General features: G+C 40.6%; 2 protein-coding genes across 2 annotated transcripts; one reads left to right on the top strand and one right to left on the bottom strand.

Moving 5' to 3' along the window:
- Positions 1-1,657: 1,657 nt before the first annotated feature.
- ampd1 (adenosine monophosphate deaminase 1 (isoform M)) lies at positions 1,658-16,434 on the bottom strand. The gene is made up of 15 exons (XM_069659780.1): positions 16,345-16,434; positions 12,580-12,745; positions 11,598-11,751; positions 9,609-9,774; positions 9,279-9,498; positions 8,848-8,977; positions 8,243-8,437; positions 7,190-7,321; positions 6,837-7,000; positions 6,527-6,653; positions 4,964-5,127; positions 4,627-4,747; positions 2,723-2,896; positions 2,275-2,385; positions 1,658-2,039 (listed from the first exon to the last, which is right to left on the bottom strand). Exons 1-15 carry the CDS (start codon positions 16,364-16,366, stop codon positions 1,884-1,886), a joined length of 2,202 nt encoding a protein of 733 aa, XP_069515881.1. The 5' UTR covers positions 16,367-16,434; the 3' UTR covers positions 1,658-1,883.
- A 5,370-nt stretch (positions 16,435-21,804) lies between these two features.
- Positions 21,805-25,325, top strand: LOC138590150 (ras association domain-containing protein 8-like). Its single transcript, XM_069660726.1, has 3 exons — positions 21,805-21,825; positions 22,082-22,198; positions 22,285-25,325. Exons 2-3 carry the CDS (start codon positions 22,096-22,098, stop codon positions 23,595-23,597), a joined length of 1,416 nt encoding a protein of 471 aa, XP_069516827.1. The 5' UTR covers positions 21,805-21,825; positions 22,082-22,095; the 3' UTR covers positions 23,598-25,325.
- The last annotated feature ends 208 nt before the right edge of the window (positions 25,326-25,533 follow it).

Raw genomic sequence — 25,533 nt, 5'->3', positions numbered from 1 at the left:
TATAAGTTAGCATGGTAATAGTCCCCTCTCACTGTACTGTTTTAGTTGGTAGTTATTTTGTCCAATCAAACTCAAAACGCCTAAAGTTATTAAAAATAAATATAAATTAAAAAGATATTGCAGAAAATAACCACATTACAGAAGCTTAAACTATGTCATTTTTAATGTACACAACCACTGAAAAAAAAAATTAAAATAGCAGTAGTTAATAGTATAGTTTATTCTCTGCCAATATACTGATTTATTGTTAAGATTATACATTTATGGCATGTTTCAATAAAGTAATGTAATAAGTAGGCTAGAATATTTTAGTATATATATTTGGAATTAAGTCTGAGTTGAAAGTGGCTGAAAAATGAATTAGGTGAAGTAAAAGTAGGCGTTCTTCAAATTTGTACTCAAATTGTCAACAGTACAACAGTGCTGTTCAATATGGTAGGATAGGATACCTACTTTTCAAAAAAAATAAATGTCTATTTCATTTTTCAGAGGCACACTCTCAATTAATCATAGACGCATGACATACTGTATATCTGCATTATAACTAAGCTAAGCTTATTTTCTAGGCAAGTCGTTTGGCTTCCGGTTTCACTCTGTTTGTATCTATGGAGCTTGACGCAGCTGTGACTGTGAGAAAGTTTGGTTCAATCCTCCCGATCCAAGAGGGAAGACGTCATCACATCCACTCCTGCAGCTGTCATCGATGAATAAATACTGTTGTCTTCAAGTGTCCTGGGAAATATCGACACTGTGTTATGAGCTGCACCTGCGCGACCCGAAGAGCCAATAAAATATGACTTACGACTGGGACTCTTACTTTAATTTATAAAGTGATCGAGATGTGATGTTTTGGTACAGGAAAGTGACGGAAAGCAATGAAACAGTTGAGAAACCGTTGAGAAAAGTTTAAGAGTAAAATGTGTCTATTTTGCAGATGTACAGCATATTCTACATACTGTATTTATTCAGTTATATCAGATATCACTATTGACTGAAGGGAGCATATCCTTAAACTACCTTGATATAATAATGCTCTTTAGACTCTTCAGACTTGATCTTGATTATCCATGATACAACTGTGAACTCATTCCAGCTAATAATTATATTAAGTTGCCCATTTCAGTTTTGCGGTTCAGTTTCATGGGAAATGGCACTACAGAGACTTTTTTTTTTTTTAAATAACCCCTGGAAACAGAGACGCATTATGCGACAATCTAGAGTAATAACTATCAAATTTAATGACTGATGCACATTCAGTGTTCTTCTTATTTTCCCAAATTTATATTCACATTTTGAAAACTATCTTTTGTCATATCTGCATCTGCCCGTGCCATTAAAATAGTAGTAGATGTAACTATATGTTAATCCATAACAGGAGTGACTTGATGATCTCTGCAACTAGGTAGTAAAAATATGCATGGGCATATATCAGTATCTGCAAAAAATCTATTATTATGCATCCCCACTGTGTATGCAGTTAAAGCTCTAAAGGGTCAACAGCCACTAGAAAAAATGCGCTGTATCAGGAGCTAATTGGGAACATCTGAAGGCAACTAGACAAGATCCTTCAGATCAATAAATAGTGCTGCAATGTTATACTCATTAAATTATCAATAGGGAAAGTACCAGGCAAAGACTCTTGTTATTTCAGATTTTATTTCCTTTCATTCTTACACACGATGTTTATCCACAGGTATACATGATACTGCAGATAATATTCAGTAAAGACAAGTATCACACAGTTTCTTCCTTCAAAGAAGACATCAGCGTTTAATGTCACTTTCTTTAAGATTCACTTTTTTTAAGAGTTACTTTGAAAAACAAATGTAGAAACTGTTCTACATCACAAAGGAGATCAGCTTTGAGTCAGATTTGTAGTCTTTTTACTCAGGCTTCAGGCCCTCCTTGATGAGGTTAAGCTCATAACAGAGGGTCTCAAAGCGGTATGCCATACGGATCTGGGCCACGTTGGTCTTGCGGATGTCATTGCCTTCAGGACCCTCCTTCAGGTAGTCGTTGCCCAGGAAGTGAGCCTTCTCCTAGAACACAGAAGAAAACCACAAGCATGTTTGTTATATATTTATAATAGCAGTCTGCACGTGTGTCTATTTGGCTAGAAGCATTAAGTGCAGAAACACCACTACTATTACTGTTTTTGCACCAGAAATGTTACCAATTAAAGAGATAGAAAAATCTGACAGAATATTTATCAGATGTGTTAAAAAGCCCGAAAAATCACCACATTTAAAGCTTTCCTTTTGGTCTGTGTTTTACCTCATGAGACAGGGCGCTCTGCAGCACACTGTTCCTGGAGATCTCACACATGTCGCAGGTACTGAGCTTGAACACCTGCGCTGCGATGGCGTACTCTTCCATCAGGGGTTCCTGTGGACACAAAGTTTCAGATTTACACATTTTGATCACCACTTCTTAAAGTTACTGGAAACTCAAAAGAGACCTACAGCACAGAAAGCCACTATACATTTTGGGAAAATGCATTGCATGCTCTAAATAAGACATAAAGCCCTTTTCCTGTTAACAATACATGTCCATTCAATGCATTTTATCCTACGTTTCCATTGGGGTGTGCTGTTAATGCGTTTTCCTGTACTATATGAATACAAAGACTTGCAAAGAATACCAAAATGCATTGTACGATACTCCTACACAGCCCAGCATTGTGTACATTTTCATCAAAGGCCCTCTGTCAGTGTGCTCAGACCTTGGTGTAGTGGAACTGCATGGGGTCGTCGGTGGACAGAGAGACCATCAGGCCTTTCTTGTGGAACTCCAACAGGGGGTTCTTGGCGTATTCCAGGAACAGGCTGTTGTTGCTGAGAGGGGACATGGCGATGGGGATCTGGGCCATGAAGTACAGGTACTGCAGCACGGGACTCTGGTGGTGGAGGATTGATAGATAGATATAATCAGTTAATAAAATCAGGTTAAGTTAACATATGGCAGCATTTTTCTGTCTGACCTTTTCATGTATTTATAGACTTTTATTTTTTGATAAAGAGCAGTAAAAAGCTTGCACTTGAAATTGTTGCAATAACCCCCCTTAAATATCACAGTGAAGGCCCAGAGAGCAGTACGATGTGTCAACAAACACATCCAGGATTATAACCAATCTTACTCTTATCATTAATACCCCTGATTTTTTTGTACCGAGCCTCTTAGATCCACGTTTCAAACACTGGGTCTAAAAAGAGATTTCTATCCTCTGGGACCTCTTTGAAAATGGACTCCTTTTTGCATTTTATCAGATAATGAAAAACAGGATCTGGAAAGGACATCTTTCTGTACTTTCAGATAAGAGATGTTATCAAGAAGAAAATGCCTTTGTTCGTTTAGTGTCTCCAATATGGTGAAGCAGGGCTGTCGTATTATCTCTTATTTGGGTGCTGGGATATAAATGGAAGACAGAACAGTTTGTGGAGATTAAAGAGGATGTGGAGGAAGATGTTTTAAACAATACAAAAAATGTACTTGAATAAACCTAGAGCAGTAGAACTCAAATGACGCCACAGTGTGATCTCCTGATCACCGATCCAAATTTCCTCTATTGAGAATCCTTCTAAAACTCCCCCGATAAGGCTTTTATGTAAATCAAATAAACTGGAATAAATAAAATGGTCCCAAATGTGAAACTCACTGAGAAAATGTCTGGTTAAAAAGTCCCGTCACTTGTGTAAATCACAGAAAATAGTTTATTATCTTGGCTTTGAATGCAAGAAACTGTTGTTTATCACTGCAATGGATTTCCTGTGAGGCTCCCAAATCTACAGCAGGTGGGATAATAACGGAGCATATTTTACCTGTCTGATGCATTTAAATACTTGTAAGAATACAAGAAAACCAGCTGTCTATCCATCCATCCATTATCTATTCCGCTTATCCTGTTCAGGGTTGCGGGGGGCTGGAGCCTATCCCAGCTGTCACTGGGCGAGAGGCGGGGTTACACCCTTGACTGATGGCCAGTCAATCACAGGGCCGACACATGGAGACAGACAACTTTTCACGCTCACATACACACCTACGGCCTATTTAGAATCACCATTGAACCTAACGAGCATGTGTTTGGACTATGGGAGGAAGCCGGAGTACCCGGAGGGAACCCACGCATGCACGGGGAGAACATGCAAACTCCACACAGAAAGGCCCATTCGTACGTTCGAACCAAGAGCCTTCTAGCTGTGCCTTCCAACCACTGCACCACTGTGCAGCCCCCCAGCTGTCTAATAAATTGTTATCAATGCCACATTATAGACTGTTGAGCCTTGTAGGCCAAAATACATCTTGGATGCAATTAATCTTGTAGCTTTCACTTCATAGCCATCAGCAAAGATATAATTTGATGTCTTATCTGCTCTGCAACCTCTATGATATTCATCTGCCCCTGGAGTTGTTGGATTATTGATTTTATACTGGCATGGGCATGCATTTTAATCTTTACTCTAATGACAGGCTGCATATATGTCATTGTCATATTATGCTTAAAATATACACCTCAAGGTTCTTTTCCAAGACGCCTAGAAATGGTGATGGATCATGTTTCAATAAATGTATGTATGAGTGCTTCTGAATGAACGTGTTCATTAACAGTTAATCAAAGAGAGGACTGACCTTCTTAAGGTTGAGGCCGTGAGAGATGTTGTCAGCGGTCATGAAGGCGGCCAGAAGATGGGTGATTGCTCCGGCTTCACCGCAGTGAGGCCTGAAGGTGAATGTGTTCATGCCCCTCTGTCTGGAAAGCAGAAGACAAACAAGTGTTACACTATAGACAGGACACATGTTTTAAAAAGGACTGTTATTGTCAAATATGCTCTCACTGGGAGTATTTACAAAGAAGATGCCACATAAAGAAATGATGGGGCAGATGCAAATGTAAACTAGCAGGAATCTAAACATATATTCTTGCACTATTAGAGAAAACTGTGTGTAAAGAGAGAAAGTCACTGACCTGCGGAGCTGGTTGAGCACAGCGATGTTGGCATACATGTAATAAATGTAGTAGGTGTAGGAGGGGTTCTTCACAATGTCCCACTCCTCTGGTTTGGGGCTCTTGGTGCAGAACATGTGACCACTGTGCTTGGACTCATCATCCACACTGTCGAAACCTGTCACCTACATACCAGGAGGGAAACGGTTAATTATACAGAGAGCAGAAGGATCCCTGGGGATTTTAAGTATCCCTGGGTGGATGTTATGTCAGTTATCCCTTCAGTAGATCCTTAAGGGGCTATCCAGGGAGGAATGTGGGGTCAGAACATAAAATTCACATAGGAGGTGGGCGTATCTTCTTGGTGTTACAAGTGAAGCCAATGAGAAGTACCATAAAACTTTTTTTTAATGGCCAGCAGGTAACGACTCCACTGGTTGCAAGTCAAACTGATTGTTATGCAGCCTACCTGAACATTACCCCACTAAGCTCAGTAAACATTTTGAGTTGTTAAGTGTATTTAAAGTTCTCTTTGGCGGCACTGATGGTGTTAAAAGGTAATTGCGGGAGCACACTTCCCAGATATCCAGACAGTGCTGCATGTGTGACGTCCACGGTTGGCTCCGGTTGTAACTCTTGATTTTCCTGGCTGACGGTCGCTTTCCTTTTTAGACTGTTTGCCTTCATCTGAGCGTCCAATTTGTTCCTTTTTCTTTGGATTTTCACTTATTGTTGAAGTTGTATCTGTAGTCATCCACCTTTCCAACCACTGCTGGGTGATGGAAAACATGTCACTAACTGGGCGCTGCTTGTGATTTTTTTCCACGAATAGATAGTGACTTAACAGACATTTATTGAAATGAAAATCTTTGAAATGATCACTTTATTTAGTTTATCACTAGTTCACTAGATCTCAATCAGTAGTTTCAAGTTTAAAAAAAAAATACAATTTACAGTAAAATTGACAATAAAGCAGCGTGTACTTAAGTCTGTGACTACCTGTGATTGACAAGTTGCAATACCTCTAAACCCTCTCGTCCATATGGTCACCTCTGGCCGAAGCAATCCAAGAATGTGGCGGCAGAAATGGCTTTAAAGCAGTAGTTCTCAAACCAATGGGTGACTGTAAACATCCACTTCCTATAAACAGTCAAAGGGTCCAAAAGGGGGCAAAGTATTGTCATGTTATACTTATGTTAAAGAGAGGATATTTTCCTACCCATTTTCATTTTATTTCAGATTTAGAATCATCAAAAAAATATCAAAAATCTTTATTATATGACATTTTTCTTGTGAGCCATGGAGGCAAATTTTGGCCTATATTGCGGGGATGAAGTATCTAGGTGCAGAATCATCACAGACCTGTCAGCTGATCACATTTTATGCGCAAGTTATGTTTATTGGTGGTACTTGTGAGGTTTTTCCTTTTTTATAGAATACAGAAGACTCATTACACCATCCCACTTCAGTCATTTTCATTAGGTCGCAAATCTATGGCCTGGTAATGTACCAAGATAATATTTGGCTATCTTTCGTCTAAGCTGTTAAGATCATGCCTTTTACCCATGACTGTTTCAGACTCACATGACTGAGGAAGATGCTGAGGTCTGGGTTGGACTGGGGGTCGATGGTGGCCTCGAACACAGGGAGGAAAATGTTCTCCAACATCTTGCCAAAGTGGGGCACGAAGTTCCTGCCTCTGAAGATGTCGCTGAGATAGAAGGGGGACGAAACAAATCAAATACGAGTAAGTTTCCAAACCCTTTAAACCTTTTTTAAGCGAACTGGTGAATTAAACGGAAAATAATATCTGGGATTTATCCACAACAGGATGAATATTTCTCTATCTGTATCAGCACGGTCAAACAGCATGGAAGACAGAATAAAAACGTACTAGATCCTGGGCACTTGAATCATCCATTTGAGGTTTGGGGAGTAGACTCTGTGCTTGACGAACCAGCCGGAGAGCTTGTGCCACTCGCTGGGGTTGCAGCCGTAGATGGACAGACGGGGCTCAGCATACTGGTACTTGGCATCCTCCAGGTCATTGGCTACTTCCTGGTGTACACAAAGGTCAGAGGTCAGACTCAGATCACATGAAGTTTTCAACAGAAAGAAGTATAGCATCTTTTAAGTTGGCTGTAACAACTGGTCGCCATTTGATTTTAGTAAACTTTGTTCATTTCATTATCCAAACATATTTTTCCAGCATTGTTTCTCAGTGATGTTTTTGATCTGGAAACTGACCTTGATGATGGTGGCAAAGTACTCTCCATTGATGTGGTTCTCTGTCTTCATGTACAGGTCACGCAGCTCGCTGGCTCCCACTGGGTTGTACTTGGCGTTGAACTTATCAAAACGCTGGAAGGTTTGTCTTCCCTTCAGAGAGAATCAAAGAGACAAAAAAGAGATTCAGAAAGGACTTCTTTCTTTTACAAAAATAACTTTTGGATCATTACTTAAATCACAGTAGTCTAATTTACTTTAATCATAAAGATCTCAGTGCAGCTGACATATTCCATATATATTCCATAAACTGTTTAATTGTACACGCATTCCTGCAAACTGCAGCTTTTCACTTATTTTTTACATTTGATTTCGTGTTCTATTTTTATTAAACTGATGTTTTCTTACATCTATATTAATCAAAAAAGAGATGAGAAAAATAATCAGAATAAGGAAACGTTTTTGACGCATTTTTGTAATAATGAATTAATCCTTTCTTTCTCCAATATGAATACAACCTGATAAATGTATTCAATTAAAGGAGCAGTTCGCCCCTGGAAAAAAAAATTCTGTCAGTCAAAGCTGGTGTTCTCTGTAATCGATAGAAGATATTTTTGAAATTGGCGCCATAGCTGTGGAGAAAGTTGTACAAACAGCTCATGGTTTCGCCCATTTTACATTCCTACAACACCCAGCATGCGTTGTGCCGCTCCCTCTGAAAGGAACGGCCCAGCAAGAGACGCTGGAGTGAAATACTACCGTTTTCCAGTCAAGGACATTGATCGCTGCAGGCAATGCACAGAGCGGTACAGAATCCTGAACTGGCCCTTTGAGGTAAACAGTGATATATAATAATATAAAAACATTGAATATTGTCACTGCTACTTTCTGATATCTGAAATTTATTCTCAGGAGTTACTAAAATAACAAAACAGATGATTCTAAGACTGTCAGAGAACAGCAAAATCTAATGTATCCTTTTACATGGTAAAATCTATTTGTAGCACACATTCTTATTATTCTGTTTGTTCACATTAAAAGCCACATCTATCCCACAAAAGGGGTTAAACATACAGCGTGCACATCCAGGGAGTCCACAGTGAGGTCATAAGGGTGCAGGTTGAGGGACTGGAAGAGCTCCTTCATGGTGACCTCTTTGCCCTGCAGCTTGTGCACGACGCGGTCAGCGTCCACACGGTAAGACTTCTTGATGAAACGCAGCAAGTGCTTCTGGTTCATGCAGGCGGCTGCGTGGATGTGGGTGTCCACCTGAGAACGGCAGAGAGATGAAGGGTGAGATTTTGAGTTTAAGTGTGTAAGAACTCAGCTTGGTCACAAGGGGGAGCTAAAGACACACACAAGGTGCAGCTGTGCGTGAGAGAAACGACAGAAAACTAAGAAGGAAATTAAATGTATAAAATTTAAATAGAATGTCACCATTATTTACATATGAGGATGATTTTACCAACATTTTAGAGATATAAATGTCCTCCATTAAAAATCAGAATAAAGAAGAATGCGAAGAATGCAAAATTTGTACTTTATTTTACAACTTCCTCTCATCTTTGTCCCTTCAAATTAAACATTAAAATGGCAAAATGTAAAGGTTTAGTTTAGAGCTTTTATGTTTAAAATTACAATTTATGGAGGTGTCCATGTTAACTTCTTTTTATAGCTACCTTCCTGCAGTTGTAGAAGTCCCTGTGGGGGTTCAACTTCAGCTCCTTCATCTCCTCCATCTCATTCAGCATCTCGTGCACGTTGAACTTGGACATGAGGAACTTCAGACGACGATGAGAGTAAGTCTTACTGAACAGGAGACAAGAGGAGCATATCAACACATTAGCTGCACTGTGACGTGACTCATTTACAGCTGTCAAATACACTTAGTGCTCTCATTATGTGTGTATAAAACATGTTTCTGTCAAATCAAATGCTCGGAAAATTGTGGTAATTCTTAAAAATAATTGGCATAAAGGGGAGTTGATCTCAGGTTGGCAGTGAAATTGGGCACAACTATAAAAAGAACGGCTCTCACCTACGACTTCAAAAGAATCAGATTGTTTGCGAACGTCACAACACTATAATCAACACACTTCACAGGACTCACGTGGGGCCCTGGGCAATGAGAGCGATGAGGAAGTTCATGTCATCGATGAAGGTGTCGTAGTCGGGGCAGGGCAGGTCCTTGGCCTGGTGTTTGTCTGCAGCTGCAGCGTCGTTGTACACGTAGATGAGACCGTCCTTCATGCGAGCCACATATCCCAGATTCTTTGGCAGGTCCTTGGTATCGAAGGGATCTCCCCCGTTGCTTGGAGGAGATGTGAAGACTGACGGGTGGATGTCACATTCAGATTAGACATTTGGGACACCCAGTGGGGGGAAAAAACATCTTGTATAAGTGCACTTGTGAAAATCTTATCATCCATTTTCTCCTCACCTGGCTGCACCTGATCTTCGGTTTTGAAGGTCTCTCCCTCGATGTCACGCAGGTACTGGGAGGCCGTGCGTGGGAAGCGTTGGAAGGCGAGCCTCATGTACTTCTCCCTGATTGTCAGGGCACGGTACAGACCCTTACAGGACAGCTCAAAGTCGTCCATGGTCACCTGAATAGCAGATGTAAGAGATTTTACAGTTACCTTTGCAAAAAGTGTTAAATCACAAATACAAGTTGAAATTTACTGTTAATTTAAATAATTAGATCAACTGCCAGCTTCTCTAATCATGCAATCAAAAAAAGGATTTACTACAAAATTTTATAACTTATTTAAAAGGTATATTTATGTTTGTTTGATTGAACATTAAAGAGTTCTGAATTGTTAAAAACTTGCTTAAATGTGTACTTTTTGTTCAAAATACCCTCCCTTTTATCCATTTTCTATATATATTTTGTTTGCTGCTATGCTTCATCACATACGCTGCCATTATACAAAATGAATATACCTACAACAACAATCAGCTCCTCCAAAGTGTTTCTCTGCCTCTAAATGTCAAATCTGCGGTCATGAAACCTAAACCTCCGCCTCCTCTCAGATGAGCTCCATTCATGGGAATCTGTTAGCGGGAGGGAGGCTGAGGGCAGTGACCCACAGACACATGGTGTCAGTAAAATTCAAATTCAACAGCTCCTGCATCCTGGTCTAGTTCAGGACTTCTCTGTGACATGCTGTAACACAGAGGTGGAAACTTGAACTGCTGCGGCACTGAAAAACAACGTACTGTAAATCAGTGACAGGCTGGATGATAAAGATATAGAAACATAATGTGTATATTAGTTAGAAGCCATTGATTAAGATATATTTAGAAAGAAACACGGCTAGCTGACTCCCAATGCGCTAATAAGCTTATAAACATATTTCAAAATAATGTTGTTTATTTCTGATTGAAGAAATTGGCTCTGCATATTTCTGTGTGTTAAGAAAACTGCTAGCATGTCAGCTAATTCTCAAGAAAGTCAATTTTTAAGTTTGAACAAAAGGTACATGATGGAACTTTGTTGCTATAAAAGATAATAAGAACAACAGCTTTCCATGCTGAGGGAAAGTAAGCAATTTAACAAAATCCAACAGAGTTATTTCTTTAAAGATATAATCTCGAAGATCTCAGTTTTTGTTCTCTTTGGCGGCACCTCTGGCGATACAAGGTAATTGCGGGAGCACACTTCCCAGATATCCAGACAGTGTTGCATGTGTGACGTCCACGGTTGGCTCCGGTTGTAACTCTTGATTTTCCTCGCTGACAGTTGCTTTCCTTTTTAGACTGTTTGCCTTCATCTGAGCGTCCAATTTGTTTCTTTTTCTTTGGATTTTCCCTTATTTTTGAAGTTGTATCTGTAGTCATCCATCTTTTCTTTGTTTGTTCAGCCATGGTAGATTACTGTTTACTCGCAACACTTGCAGAGAGCGGAAAAGCAGCCGCTTAGCTCCGCCTACCCTCTCTGGCAGACCAACCACTGCTGGCTGATGGAAAACGCGTCACTAACTGGGCACCGCTTGTGATTTTTTCCATGAAAGTCGCCACAGACACCCAGTCTGTAATACTGCAAATGCAAAGGCTTTCATCAGTGGGCCATAGGCTCAATCACCATTGTGTTACCTCGATGGATAGTGACTTAACAGACATTTATTTAAATGAAAATCTTCGAGATTATTACTTTAAGTTCAGAGAGCATTATGAGCAGATAGAAAAAAACACTCAAGTTTGTTCAGACAAAAATGTATAAAGCTAAGTTGAACTAGCTTACAATGTTTGACAGTGTAGTACTGTATCACCACCATCCTCATGAGCAAAAGTGTTAGCATTATGGCTTTTTTAGCCTCTACATGGTTCATGATCAAAGAATTGCGGTTTTCTCTGTAAATATTTGAGCCAAACACTCAAACACTACAACTTGACCAGAGAATTTGAATGGGATGAAAAGGAACAGTACCCCGGAGGCGTAGTCTCCGATGATGGCCACCCTCTGGAAGTCGGGCACTTCCAGGTAGGTGGGTGTGTCCACTTCCACTGACACTACAGGGGCAGTGGTTTTATTAGCAGCAGCCACGGGCACAGCCATGGTGCGGCAGCGCTGGTGCCTCTTGCTGTGGATGAAGAGAGGTGAAGATACATTGAGTGGTTAGCTTCGATGCACTGTCAGAACTTCCAAAATGTTGATGCTAAAGCCAAATAAAATCGCCCTGAAGAGCTAAGACTCAGGCTGCCTGAGCTGACTGGCATTTTATCTGTCGAATAACTGCACTTTCAGCTGTGTCTTTGTACACAGTTCATTGTTGACAAGGTCTCTTCCTCTCCAAAACAAACTGATACAGAAATTAAAACTGCGAAACCAATTAAAGCCAAAACATGTTAAAGAACTTCAGGAAGGGCTGCTGCTAGCTTGTTTCTAGGTGCAAAGCTTGTATTTAGGTCTAAATTTATTTAATGTTTTTTGCTTCCTGAGGTGTTTTACCCTGAGCCAAATTTTCTGTAGAGGTGACGGCAACAAGGATGAATAAAGCTGTGTCAACTACAATCATGGTGTCCCTTTAATGCCCTGTGGCGGGGCTAAAGGGTCTGCTAGCTGAGCTGCTAACTAGCTCAGCTAGTTTCTTAGTGAAATTCTTTATCTGGTGAAATCATATAGTTAAAAATGACAGTGATGTGACTTAAAATACTCTGAAAGTAGTCAGCTGGAATTGTTTTCATGTCTGGCAGACAGCAGGCAATTATGGAAACACTGCTCAATGTGTCTAACAGGTAAACCATGAAACATATGTTAGCCGATAAAGGAGTTTTTTGTTGTGCTGAGTTGGGTCAACAGAGTGGATAGTTTTTTCTTCTAGGCCGGTCTTTAGATGGTCTAAACAGTCTAAATATAAAGCCTATAATGTCTGACTTTCTTACTGACGATACATAATCTCCTGTCTCACCGTTTCTCAGCGTCATCCTCAAATTGCAGATGGTGGGCCATCTCATTGTGGAGGATGGGGCAGTCCTCAGCCACATCAAACATAGAGATCTCATCGCGAATGTTCTCGTCTTTGGTCTCAGACGCAAAGACTTTCTCCGCGAAGGCCCTCATCCTGTCATCGGTCTCTGTGAGGCCCAGAGAATCATTGGTTCATAACAGCTATGAGGCAGTTACAAACAGAACTTTTTCTGCTCATCTATGCTGCATTATTATGAATTTAAACTTTGAATTTATGGTGCTCAAGACATCCTACTTCTGTGACGTAAGGAGGCACACACCTTACCTAACCTGGTGTTTACAGACTCCTGCACATGCGTTGTATATATGACCAAAGACTGGCGCAGTCACTACATGTCTGTAACTCTGACCCCCAGTTTGGTCTGCAAACATAAAGTCCCATGCATACGGACAAACTACAGTGAAGAGGTAAATAGACACACACAGTTGGATTGACTTATATGAAAACAAGACGGTAAAGCCTTCATTTAATGTATGTTTTTAACTCCAGACCCGGGTTTCTCATCATCTTTCTCTGGTTATTTTTAATTTTTCTATTATTTTCAACTTGCAAGCCAATTATTTTGATCAGAATATGTTGAAAGGAATGACAGAAAAACAGGGTCAAGACCCAAAGTGACTGGAGTTATGAACCAAGTTACGTACAACGTAACCTCAACAGGCGTCCAAGTTTCTTACAGAGACAATGTCTACAACAGAGATAGCTACTCTCTACATCATACAATGCTTTTGTACATGCATCTACTAGCCAAGAGTCGATGCTTTCTACTCTAAGACAAGAACTTCCGCATGAAGACCAACGGTTCTACTTTTTACCCTCCATACTTACTCTCTTGACCTGATTATGCCCAGCAAGAAAAAAGCACCATCCGGAATAAAAGCCAAAAAAGAAAAGTGTTAGAAAAGCATCAGTTAGAGAGGTGTTATACATGACGACAACATACAAACATTTGCTATATTTTACAGTAAATAAGTGCACCATTTGCACCAACGTACTTATGAATACATAACATTTTAGGAACAAAGGCAGTTCCAATATTGATAAATCATTAACAGTAAAGCATAGAGATGAAGTATACATGTAATAGAAGATGCTGATGATATGAGCAATGGAGAAATTAGATAACGGATCACTTCATACACTTCATGGTAAATGGATAAGATGGATTACGTTACATTCAGTGTGAGGATGAGGCACGGGGATAACACATGTGAGGTACATGTGTTAAATGAAATTTACAGTGAGATCGAGAGATCAGGACACATCCACTGGACAAAGAATTGGTAATAGCATCTTAATGACACATGCAGAGATGATTTTGTGGCCTCAGTTTTACAAGATTTTGAATCTGGAGGATAATGTGGTGATGTGATTTCATCGCTGCACCACTAACATCTCCATGCATGTGCATCCAGCCAACACGTCCAAATGTGGCTCAAATGGGCCTAACCTGAGTTAAACTGGGCTCAAGTGGGCTCTTAAGTGGTTTGATATTAGGGCCCATAAGGAAAACTTAGTAATGGGTGCACCATTTAGACAGCAAACATTGGTATTGGATGGTGCCCAAGTGGAGTACATTCACATCGGGCCTGTATGGAGGCAATCAAATGCTGTCCATCAACCCATCTGGTCTAACCCATGTGGGGCCTCCATGGAAATATAGGACAATAATGGCTAGGTGTCAGTTAGGTACCAGGCCAAAATATCAGCCCAGGTACAACCCATTAGGGCCCAGCTTGATGTGATGGCTGGGAAGATGCATTTCCTGTTTCCTTTGATGGTTCAAACAAGTCTTCTTTGTCTACTTCTTTGCGAATAGATAAGCATTCCCATGGTTGAGGAGTCTGTATCTACCTGTGAAATGACATTTATTAATGTAACTGTTCACTGTCGGTTCAGTTTTGACAAATCTTGTCATGTTTGTGAATCACCTGATACAAATACATAGAAATAAACCAGAGAAACTGCACTGAAAGTAAACAGTAGATTAATAAATGGTGTACATTTACACGGTATTCCATTATTTATCATTTCGTATGGAAGAGTCATTCTTTAACCAGGATCTATGTTTCTAGGTTGTATTCAAATGCACTTTAAATAAAGAATATTTGACGATGTGACAGTCAACCATGCTTTTGATATGCTTCACATCTTCTCCAAGCTGCCTACGTAGAGTCTCTGCTCTATACTTACTTCCTCCCTCTGCTGTTTTAGTAAAAAGACCCAGTCAGGGTGGGACGTCCGGGTTAGAGGGAAACAGAACAAGTGTGGTTATGTGTCAAAGCAGCAATTGCAAGGAAGAAATGAGATACACATAAACTGTCCATTAGTAGGCGAACACTTTGCTTATTTTAGGGACTATAAAATATTAAAAGCTAGTTCTGCAGATTAACTTTGGAGTGTCCAGAAGATGTTTCTTGAAAATTTTAAGGTTGTTACTTAACCAACGGCTAAATTCTACTACAACTAGGTGGGAAATGTAGTTTTTTGAATTTGGGGTAGGTCGTCATAGTCAAGACTCGTCATCAGCTGTCCGCTCCAGCAGCTCATAAAACCTGCTTGCACGGAGCTCCTGGACAACACAGGTGTCAAATCTCTTCAGTCATATCAAAATGTCGCAACGGGTGCAAACAGTGTTAAACACACTCTCCACCAGTGCCTACTAAATCATTACAACAACTTCACCCTATTACTTGCATAATGAAGCTCTCCAACCAGCAGCTGTTTAAATCATTGCACTTCTATTTTTCACCCTTTGAAAACTCACGGCATAATATGACTTCATGCTTGCCAGTTGTCTAGTGTCTGTAAAGGTATAATTAGTAACCTTACAACAGCATTTAAGCAGTAGTAATACTGGGGATGTACTGCAACAAGGAACATGAAGAAAGCTAATACCTTCAGTACAAAGTGTGCAAAAGCTGCTGCCTGACCTCATTGCACTTGACCTCCGAGAATCTGCTGACAAATCTCATCTATCAAACATCCACTCTGGACATTTTCGAAGTCAGTACTTGCTCCCTCACTCAATTTTTCACCAACGCAAGTAGATGCACAGCTCTTCTAGAGTTTTAGGATATGAAATTGAATGCTAATAATTGAGCTCAAGAAAGATCTTTTAATGCTGTTGAAGTGTCCTATGAAAAGCTATTTTGTCCGTGCAACAATCACAAAGTAAAAGTTGAGATAGATACGTTTGTATTTAAAAAAGATAACACCTTATGATGACTATATATTTGTCGGGATGGACTTTGTATTGGAACTATATGCATTTCAACCTCAATGAACCTGTCACTGAAGCTGTCAGTGCCACACATTTGAGTGCCCAAGGTATGTTGCACTGGCAAACAGAGAATTTATTACCTCAACAGTTGTTGATATTATATGCAGGAAGTGGTGTGACCACTGTAAAATACATGTTCATACAAACAAGTTTTTGGATATCTAACTTCTTTTCTTTTCATCCATCTCAACGAGCAGAAATGAGGGTATCATTCTGGCAAAAAAAGGTACAGTTCTTTTCATGTGATGGCTGAAATATTCAAAGGGAATGAATAAAAACTGAATTGAATGGTGAAAGCTTTCCACTATTCAACTCTTCAGCTATGTGTCAATGTAAAATAACCCTTTAAAAAGGTTGTTCACATCCTGTTTCTGTGGTCCAAATTGTAGGTTCAAACCCAGGATCGTTCTGCCCATACTCACCTGGCACAATGACTTTAGGCATGGTGACGCTGTTCCAGTGAAACGCTCCCTGTGGACGAGTAAAGGCTGGTCAGCCGCTGGACCCACTGTAGCAGGGAAGTGTGGAGCCCTGAGCTTGAGTCTGTGCAATATTAAGCTCCCTCTGCCTCAAGTGTAACCAGAACCGGCTGTGCCCACACGGGACACGCCTGGACGTAACGGGCAACTCATATGTGTCCAACTCTATTTTAAGTTGTGTATGTGCACACTGACAGGCACAGCGTGTAGACAAAGAGACGGGTATGTGTGGGTAAGGGAGCTCGTATTATGTAACGCCCTGATAGCTGCACAAGTTGCTATGCACATGGCTGGTGGGATTTTAGGTGGGTGCATGTGTTATTTACAATGCAAATGCAACAGGTGCCAAAACTGTAATTGTTGCTGTTGGCTGAAAATGGAAAGTGGAATGGAAATGGAGTTTTGAAATTGATAACAGTTGATTCTTGAAAGTAAAACCGTAACACAAGTGGAGGGGATTCTCATGCATTGGGGCCTTTGGTTGGTTTGAAAGCGTGAAAATCCCTAATCCCTATTGGACATGTGATCTTCGCACCTGACATTGGAAATTAGCAGCCTTCACAAATGTTTCCAAGAGGTGGTATACTGATGTAACAAACAAAACACCCTTTGCTTAATTTTGCTACCTCCCCCTCACAGACCATCTATTGAGTTGAGTTGAGTTCCCATCATGTTAATGGCTCTGTGAAGCTGTACTTAGGAACTTAAACTTAAACTTGAACTCAATGAACTTAAACTTCAACTTCAACTTAATGCTAACATTAGTATGCTAACATGCTCACAATGATTTGCTAACATGCTCATGTTAAGAGGGTTTTCCATTAGCTAAAGCTAGCAAGCTCGTTGTACAAGAATGACAGAGAAAGGTATTTCATACAGCTGAGAAGGACAACGATGGCCTGCACGACCAGGATCCTGTCAGTCCAAGTTCATGTGTTATGTGGGAGTGGCTTTGACATTGGATAGTTTCAAAAATGTGCTTACTCTTGCTCCCGTAAGGTGTCTATTCCAGCTTAAAAACACAAACAAAAAACAGCTGTGACTCATGGGAGAAAGAGTTGACCTCATTATAGAGCTAGATCATCTGTCACCAAAAGGTGATAACTAAGTTATTAGAGGCCCTTTCTCTAATGAACTCGGACAAGCTCCAGATCATTTCCAAACATTCAACTCCTGACATTTTCCAAACGCACATAGCAGGAGATTGTCAGATTGTACCCATTAAATACTCTTCTTTTGTGGAGGTGTTTGAACTTTTGTGCCAATCATCCCAGTAGATGTTGAAGTATGTTTGGATCCAACAGTTATTGGATAGATTGCCTGTGTTGCCAATATTTGCAAGAGCCATGGCGCTAGCAAGGCTACAAAGCAAAGGCCTTGTTGACAGGTTTTGTCCTCACAGATAATCTACCCTAAATTACCCGTGTGGCCTATCAGTCTCTTACACTGGGAACAACGTTACTGCAAAAAGAAATTCATCAAATTAGCATAATTAATTAATTAAGTCTTCTTTGCATAGACTCAACAAGGTGCTGGAAACATTCCTCAGAGATTTTGTTCCATATTGACATGATAGCATCATGCAGTTGCTGCAGATTTGTCGACTGCACATTCATGATGCGAATCTCCCGTTCCACCACATCCCAAAGGTGCTCTATTGGAGTGAGCTCTGGTGACTGTGGAGGCCATTTGAGTTCTCATCGTCATGTTCAAGAAACCAGTTTAAGTTGATTTGAGCTTTGTGACATGGTGCGTTCTCCGGCTGGAAGTTGCCATCAGAAGATGGGTACACTGTGGTCATAAATGGATGGACATGCACAGCAACAATACTCAGGTAGGCTGCGGCATTCAAACAATGCTCACTTGGTACTAAGGGGCCCAAAGTGTGCCAAGAAAATATCCCCTACACCATTATACCACCAGCAGCAGCCTGAACCGTTGATACAAGGCAGGATGGATCCATGCTTTCATGTTGTTTACGCCAAATTCTGACCCCAGAGAACTGCCGCTCACTGGATATTTTCTCTTTTTCGGACCATTCTCTGTAAACACTAGAGATGGCTGTGCCTGAGAATCCCAGTAGATCAGCAGTTTCTGAAATACTTAGACCAACCTGCCTGGCACCAACAACCATGCCACGTCAATGAGTTGCTGCCATGTGATTGGCTGATAAGATATTTGCATTAACAAGCAAGTGGCCGGTGAGTGTATATATATATATATATATATGTGTGTGTATACTGTAACTAGCCTTACTAAACGTTTCAGCTTTATTTGCCTGTATTTGCCACCAATGAGATGCATCTCACTTGTGTCCGGAAAGGGGAAGCAAAAATCTCATGGGTGTTTCCAACAGCACCAGACCATCTTCATTACTAGACACCAGAATATGTGATGAAAGGTACACCTTTTCCCTGAGCCTAAACGTAATGGTTATTTTATTGTTTGTTTGGGAAGAAAAATCCTTGTTGACATTGCACAGACTTTTCCACTTTCACTTGCGTAACCAAATTCTGCTTCTCCGTTCATCCTAAGACGCTGTGCAGCTTGTAGACACTTAACAAGCCGTCTATTTTTAGGGAATGTGATCCTAAATGTCAAAGTTCCTCTTAGGGTACGACTAGTTAAAGAGATCAGGTTAGAAATGGGCAGTGAGTCAGTTCTTGCCGGTAGAAATAAAAATACCAGACAGAATTTTTGAACTTATGAAAAGATAATGTTGAAACATGTTAAAGGTATCATACATTTAAACTAATCAAATTTCATAAGCATAACTTTTTTAGATTCCGGCTATAGTACAGTCTGGTTCACTGAATCAACAGTACTGTTACTTTATCATGAACACCAGATGTACATGTCACATGACTGTGAACTTGAAGGACAAACTGTGGAAGGAAGGTAGCAACACATCGCTGCCATGAATGAACAGTTCTGTGAAGAATTTCTGTTCTTGTTCCAGAGAGATCTGACTGTTCCTCACTATGAACTGAGAGATTATCGGCAGCTGGACATGTGGTTTACATGGGCTGGAGGGAGCACAGAGTCCAAGTTTCAACATCTCATATTACTGCTATCATCACCACTCGGACTGTCAGACACTACCAAATTACAACAGGTGCACTCTTGACCGGCTTCTGGTCTGGGAGTTATTTGGGTATGTTTGGACATTTTCTGCAGTTTTAACTTTCAGAATGAATTCCATATTTTGTAATTGTCTGGAAGAAAAATCAAATAAGTCCACTCGAATGAAAAATATGCAAAGAACCACCTCCATTTATATTTCTAGTATAGAAATAGTCCAACTTTTGTTGTAACATTTTGTTCTGCATTGAATTTTACAAATGTCCAGTGCACGTGCGAAGAAATCTAAACCTCAGCTTCTCCAACAGCCATAAATCCGACAGAAAGCAAAGCTTACTGCAGCATTAGCAGCATTAATGCAACGTGTCTTCTGCAAGTGTTAACTGTGGAGTCGTTTACATGCAACATATCTAATACGCTCATTGCATCATCTCAGTCATCTCCAAAAGATGCATAAGCTTGAAGTAACATTGAAACTCTCTGGAATTGAGAATGACTATATGCCTGCTTTTGGCTCACTGGTGCACAGTTTACAAGTTCAGCATGTTTACATGTGCTGTTAGATTGTGATCAGCCTTCCTGTCAGAAAGATAAAGAGGAACACCCAGGTCTAAAAACAGCACGACTGCATAATCACAGCTGAATGCACTGACAGTGTACAGGACCAGTTTGACAACAGACACAACGGTTTCATAAGAATGTTTGGGTTTTACTCAGCAAAGGGCCAAGGCACTACCATCATTAAAAAAGTCTAGTGTATGTTTTTCTTACACTATACTGCACAGTAAACAATAATAGCAGAATCTTTCTATCTGAATCCTAAACTTGTAGAAAGGTAAAAACTGTTGGTGTCGAATTTGTACGTGATTCGGGATGGATCCCACAAGACACTGTATGATCTCCTGTAGCTGCTTTCTGGACAGAATGAACAGAAGTTAATTTTAAAAGTTAATGATAAGACATGAGTGGAAACTTTTTTGATCAGTTAGTTGAAAAGCGCAAACTGTGCAAGAGTTCCTTATAAGTTTTGAAACATTGAGCTAAACCACAGCAACAAAGTACACAGACAAACAATGATCGTGTGCTAGCTCAAATCATTTTCAGTACAGTTGGACGATAGGCTGTTTGGGTTGAAACTTGGAATACCAAATACATTTTAGTGGTCATATATGTATAAGTAACACAAAACTGAATATGTGCGAGCTTCACACAGCTCTGGAAAAAAAAAAAAATACTTATAATAAATGTATAATAAATTATAAAATTGTTCTGTATCATTAAAAACTGCATGTCTACAGATGAGGACCATTTGCGCCAGCGAAACATGCATATTGTGTCCACTACTCCCACATTAGCTTTGGACCAATAGAAACTAGAAACTGATATGATTGTGACGCATCACGTCAATCTGTCATAAATAACTGAACTCACTCAGGTCGCAACGGACGGTTGCTGTGGCTGTCCTGCTACTTTTAATTTTCTGAAAGCTTTTAAGATCAATTACTTGAAAGGTATATAAATACATGGCCCAACTTACAATACAAATAGTTCCAATGGCATCTAAGAGTGCAAATGGTAGTAAGCGTATTCTTAAACTTTGTTACGATTATGTCGGGGTCCTTAGAAAATCCTTGGCCCCAAAAAGTTTGAGAAGCCCTGATATAAGGTGCATTTGAATACATTTTCAAGGCCACTGAATGATTTGCCTAAATTTGGCAATCATTGTCAATTGTCGGATTACTGTAGGGTGCACGAAGCGTTTGTCGTTTGCACACAACAGGACAACTCCATGCAGTCAAACCATTCACTAAGATGTGTTTATGATAACAAAGCCTGTGCACAGAAAACTTTCATACTCTTTGATGCAACTTAGAAGAGAGAAAATGATCACATTTATGGTATTGATCCTATTGAGATTAGATCTTCAGATAGCATCTGTTGTATTGATATGATGGTACCAACACACCCATCCCAAGCTGCAAATACAAATTAATTTTTGTTGAACAGTTGGAGTGCACTTATAAAGAACCTATTAATTTCTACTTCAAATTGTCCTTAACCCAGACCCTTGTTTAATGTATCTAAGTACTGACAATGACGGACAAAATGTCTCTGTTTTAGTTTTTCTGTCAAACAATTTCATACAAACCTAGATAAAATAGATTTAAGTTTGTTTTTCCAGGATATATGGAAACAATGTACGATGGGTGGGATCATAATCTGTCCTCCAGTGGTAAATGCCTTCAGGAATTTTAATTGGTCTTAATTGCTTGAGTGTTCCTCCCATCAAGAAATTCCCCCAGAGCAGAGAGGTCTGAGCATCGGTACAGAGAGGACTAAAAGGTAGGTCCTACATGTATTTTCACATCATTGAAGGCTTGTTTTATTCTATTACTGAATTTAAGAGGACTGTGGGGGACTGTAGACATGCTACAAAGACGCTTGAAAGTGCCCTCAAGCTTGACAAATGCATTACAGACGGACAGATTACAGAATGCTAATTGGGGTCATTAGCTGTCTCCACTACATGCCCTACAAGAGAGTAAGTGTCCTTCACAATGTTTCATAGCTGACTAAACTCAAATGTCCTTTTCCAAAGACAGATTGGGTACAATGGAAGTGAAGGTGTCTGTGGACGGTATCCCACGAGTGGTGTGTGGCATTACGGAGGAAACAACATGCCAAGACGTGGTCGTAGTGTTGGCTCAATCACTGGGTATGTCCAGTATCTCTGTGGCTCTAAATGGTTATACGATTTACAGTCTGTCATGCTAACAACAACTCTTTCATCCTTCTCTTTAGGGCAACCTGGACGCTACACGTTACGGGAGAAATTCAAAGACTTTGAACGTTGCATGACGCCCAGCGAATGCCTCATTGAGACTCTTCGGAAGTACGGTGAACAAGCCAAGGAGGTCCAACTCACACTGCTCCACAACGGACCCTCAGTCTTGGATGAAATGAGCAGGACAAAAGTTGGAAGATACCAACCCTGTCCGCCACTGAGAAGAAAGGACGCTGGCCCCCGAATGCGGCGCGGCAGCAGTTCGCTAAGTTTGCATCGTCAAAGCCTGCCACCTTTGTCCTGTTTACGACCAGAGGCTGAGCAGCAAAAGGAGGAGCTGAAAAGACCTAAAAGAAAGTCTCTGACGCTCATGGAGGAGGCCTGGGAATGGCTTGAGAGTCTGGGGAAAGGCAAAGTTTATAGTACGTCATGCGATAAGGAAAGCAGCAAGAGGACTGATAAAAGGAATCGTACCTCTTTGAACGTGTCTCTAACTGTTGACAAAGAGAACTCAAGTCGAAGTAGCAGAAGCAAAGTCAGAGGGCAGAAAAGCTTAAACTCAGATTTGGATCAGCAAACATCCTGCTGTATGGGAAGTCAGACAAGGGGAAAAGAAAGCAAACATTCAAAGAAATCTCAAGACGCAAGATCGGACGACGTGACCAGCTCAAGATGTGCTACAACTCAAGATGAGAAAGAGAGTCTAAGAGAAACCATTATACGTCAACTCAGCTATTTGCAGGATTTGCAGATCCAGATCGAGCGCGTAGACAAGCTGATTCTTGAGCTTGAGGAATCACAGAGAGCCAAAAAAGCTGAGCAGGAAGCCCAGCAGAGAACGGTTGAAGAGGAGATGGAGCAGATCCAGATTTGGGAGAATGAATTAAAAGCAGAAGAAGGTCACGAGAAAGATTTGCAGTGTCAGTTCCTTGAGATGAGGGCCAAGGCTGTGGAGTGCAAGGCCAAACTGGAGGAGTACAAACGAGGAATGCAAGGGCTCGATTTCTTTGCCACTCAAAACCTTGTTCAAGAGCATTCAGAGACTGTTGAGGCAAATGCAGAGATTTCAGTTGAGGACTTAAACGTGCAGCAATCTGATCCAGATGGGGATGTAAATATTAAAAGGAAGTTCCTGCCCAGAGAGGACACAAACCCCCCTCATGCTCTGGTTGCTCCCAGCCAGATGAAGGAGCGACGGCCCACAGGACCCACCGAGCTGAGGGAGTGGTGGACACGCTGGAGTGAAGCCCAAAGCCCTCAAGCACAGACTAAAAAGAAGGTGATTCACCGATCTGAACTCACTATATATCTGGGCAGTACTAAGGTTTGAATTAAGATTAATAGAGCTCATTAATATTAAGAATGCATGTGATTTCATGTCACAGCGAGTCTCTTGGATTAACATGTACAGAGTGTTTTTTATCCATTTCTTTGTATGTGTTTGGGATGGTGCCCCCCATTCCATACTGTTTTCCCTTTGGTTATTCGCATGAGAGAGCCCCCTACTGTTAAAAACAGGGATCATGTTTTAAGTGGTTCTCACTGCAAGTGTGCAAGGGCAGGAGATAGAGGGCTAAACCCTCCACCAGAGAGTCGGCACCGATGCCGACTTTCTGACCAGCTGCAATGCTGTGTTATGTCTGCCATGAGATGAGAGAAAGATCTTAGTTCTCTTTGGCGGCACCTATGGCAATTAACGGTAATTGCAGGAGCACACTTCTCAGATATCCAGACAGTGTTGCATGTGAGACGTCCACGGTTGGCTCCGGTTGTTACTCTTGATTTTCCTCGCTGACGACCGCTTTCCTTTTAAGACTGTTTGCCTTCATCTGAGTGTCGAGTTTGTTTCTTTTTCTTTGGATGTTCATTTATTTTTGAAGTTGTATCTGTAGTCATCAATCTTTTCTTTGTTGTTCAGCCATAGTAGATTACTGTTTACTCGCAACACTTGCAGAGACCGGAAAAGCAGCCGCTTAGCTCCGCCTACCCTCTCTGGCAGACCAACCACTGCTGGGTGGAAACGAGTCACTAACTGGTCACCGCATGCGATTATTTCCGCAAAAGTCACACCAGACACCCAGTCTGTAATACTGCAAAGGCTTTCATCAGTGGGCCATAGACTCAAGCACCACTGCGTTACCTCATTCGTTGATAGATAGTGACTTAACATTTATTTCCATAAAAATCTTTGAGATTGCTTAAAAGTTTCGTGTTATTACTATACAAATGAAAACTGCTTTTATTAGGACAAAAATGAAATAAAACTGACAATGTCTTAAAATTAACGTTGTATTCATATCTAATAAACCACTATTTTGTCTTGAAACGATACAAGTAAAGTGGGTGTCATATTTCTGTTCTGGAAGTTCCACTTCCAACAGCAGATACCAACAAATGCCTGCAGTGTCATGCGTGCATGGTCAGCATTGTTCACATTCTAAGTGCCAGCAACCCACGTGCCTGAACTGTTGCTTTTCATATTGTGCTTTAAACAAGGACCAGAGTCTGAATTGAGCTAATCTTAGCTGCCCCCAATATATGCTATGTCATCATATCCACCTTAAGCTCAAAGCACACGCAAACTTGATTCCTAAATATTTCAATAGTAGATTACAAAGCTACAAGATCCAAAAAACAGTCAAGGCTAGTGACATGCTGGCCCTTACAATGTGGCCAGTGCTGCCTACACGCACGCCTGGCTTTGCTGGGCTTTGTTGGTATCTGCTGTTTGAAGTGGAACTTGGGAAATGTAGTTGGGTGGATGTCCTTGAAAAATGTAATGTAATACATCCCAGATTCTGGATGTGGACATTATTGCAATGTAATAATGCGTAATAACTGTTGTTTGTAATAAAATGAGATTAAATAACATTTTATCCAACAGTAGTACAAATGCCAGTGTTTCAGAATCACTGCTTACGAGACAGTTTTCATGTGTGCATTTTGGGGAATATACTCCCTCATGACATGCAGAACTACAGGAACATTTTGTACTGAATCCAATGTTGTAAGTCACCATCTCTGAGGACAAGAAAAGAACTAGACTAAAAAAATATGAATTTGATGAAGAAAAAAAAACATTCACTACATGAGAGATGATGCTAGTTTTCATTGCAGAACGATTAAAATGGTCTGTAAAGCTTTGAATTTACTTTCTCATGTGAATTCATGTCATCTGTTGAGAAGCCTTTTTAGCATGTCTCTCTATGGAGCACTGAATTCATCATTGCAACGCTGTCTTTGAAGTGTTGTTTTCAGTTACATAA

Source organism: Semicossyphus pulcher, unplaced genomic scaffold (genome assembly GCF_022749685.1).
Source record: "Semicossyphus pulcher isolate SPU_LCO1_2020_fin unplaced genomic scaffold, fSemPul1.0.p SCAF_13, whole genome shotgun sequence".
In the NCBI taxonomy this organism is placed as follows: domain Eukaryota; kingdom Metazoa; phylum Chordata; class Actinopteri; order Labriformes; family Labridae; genus Semicossyphus; species Semicossyphus pulcher.
Note: the sequence above shows the minus strand (reverse complement) of the source record. Positions and strands in the feature narration are given on the sequence as shown.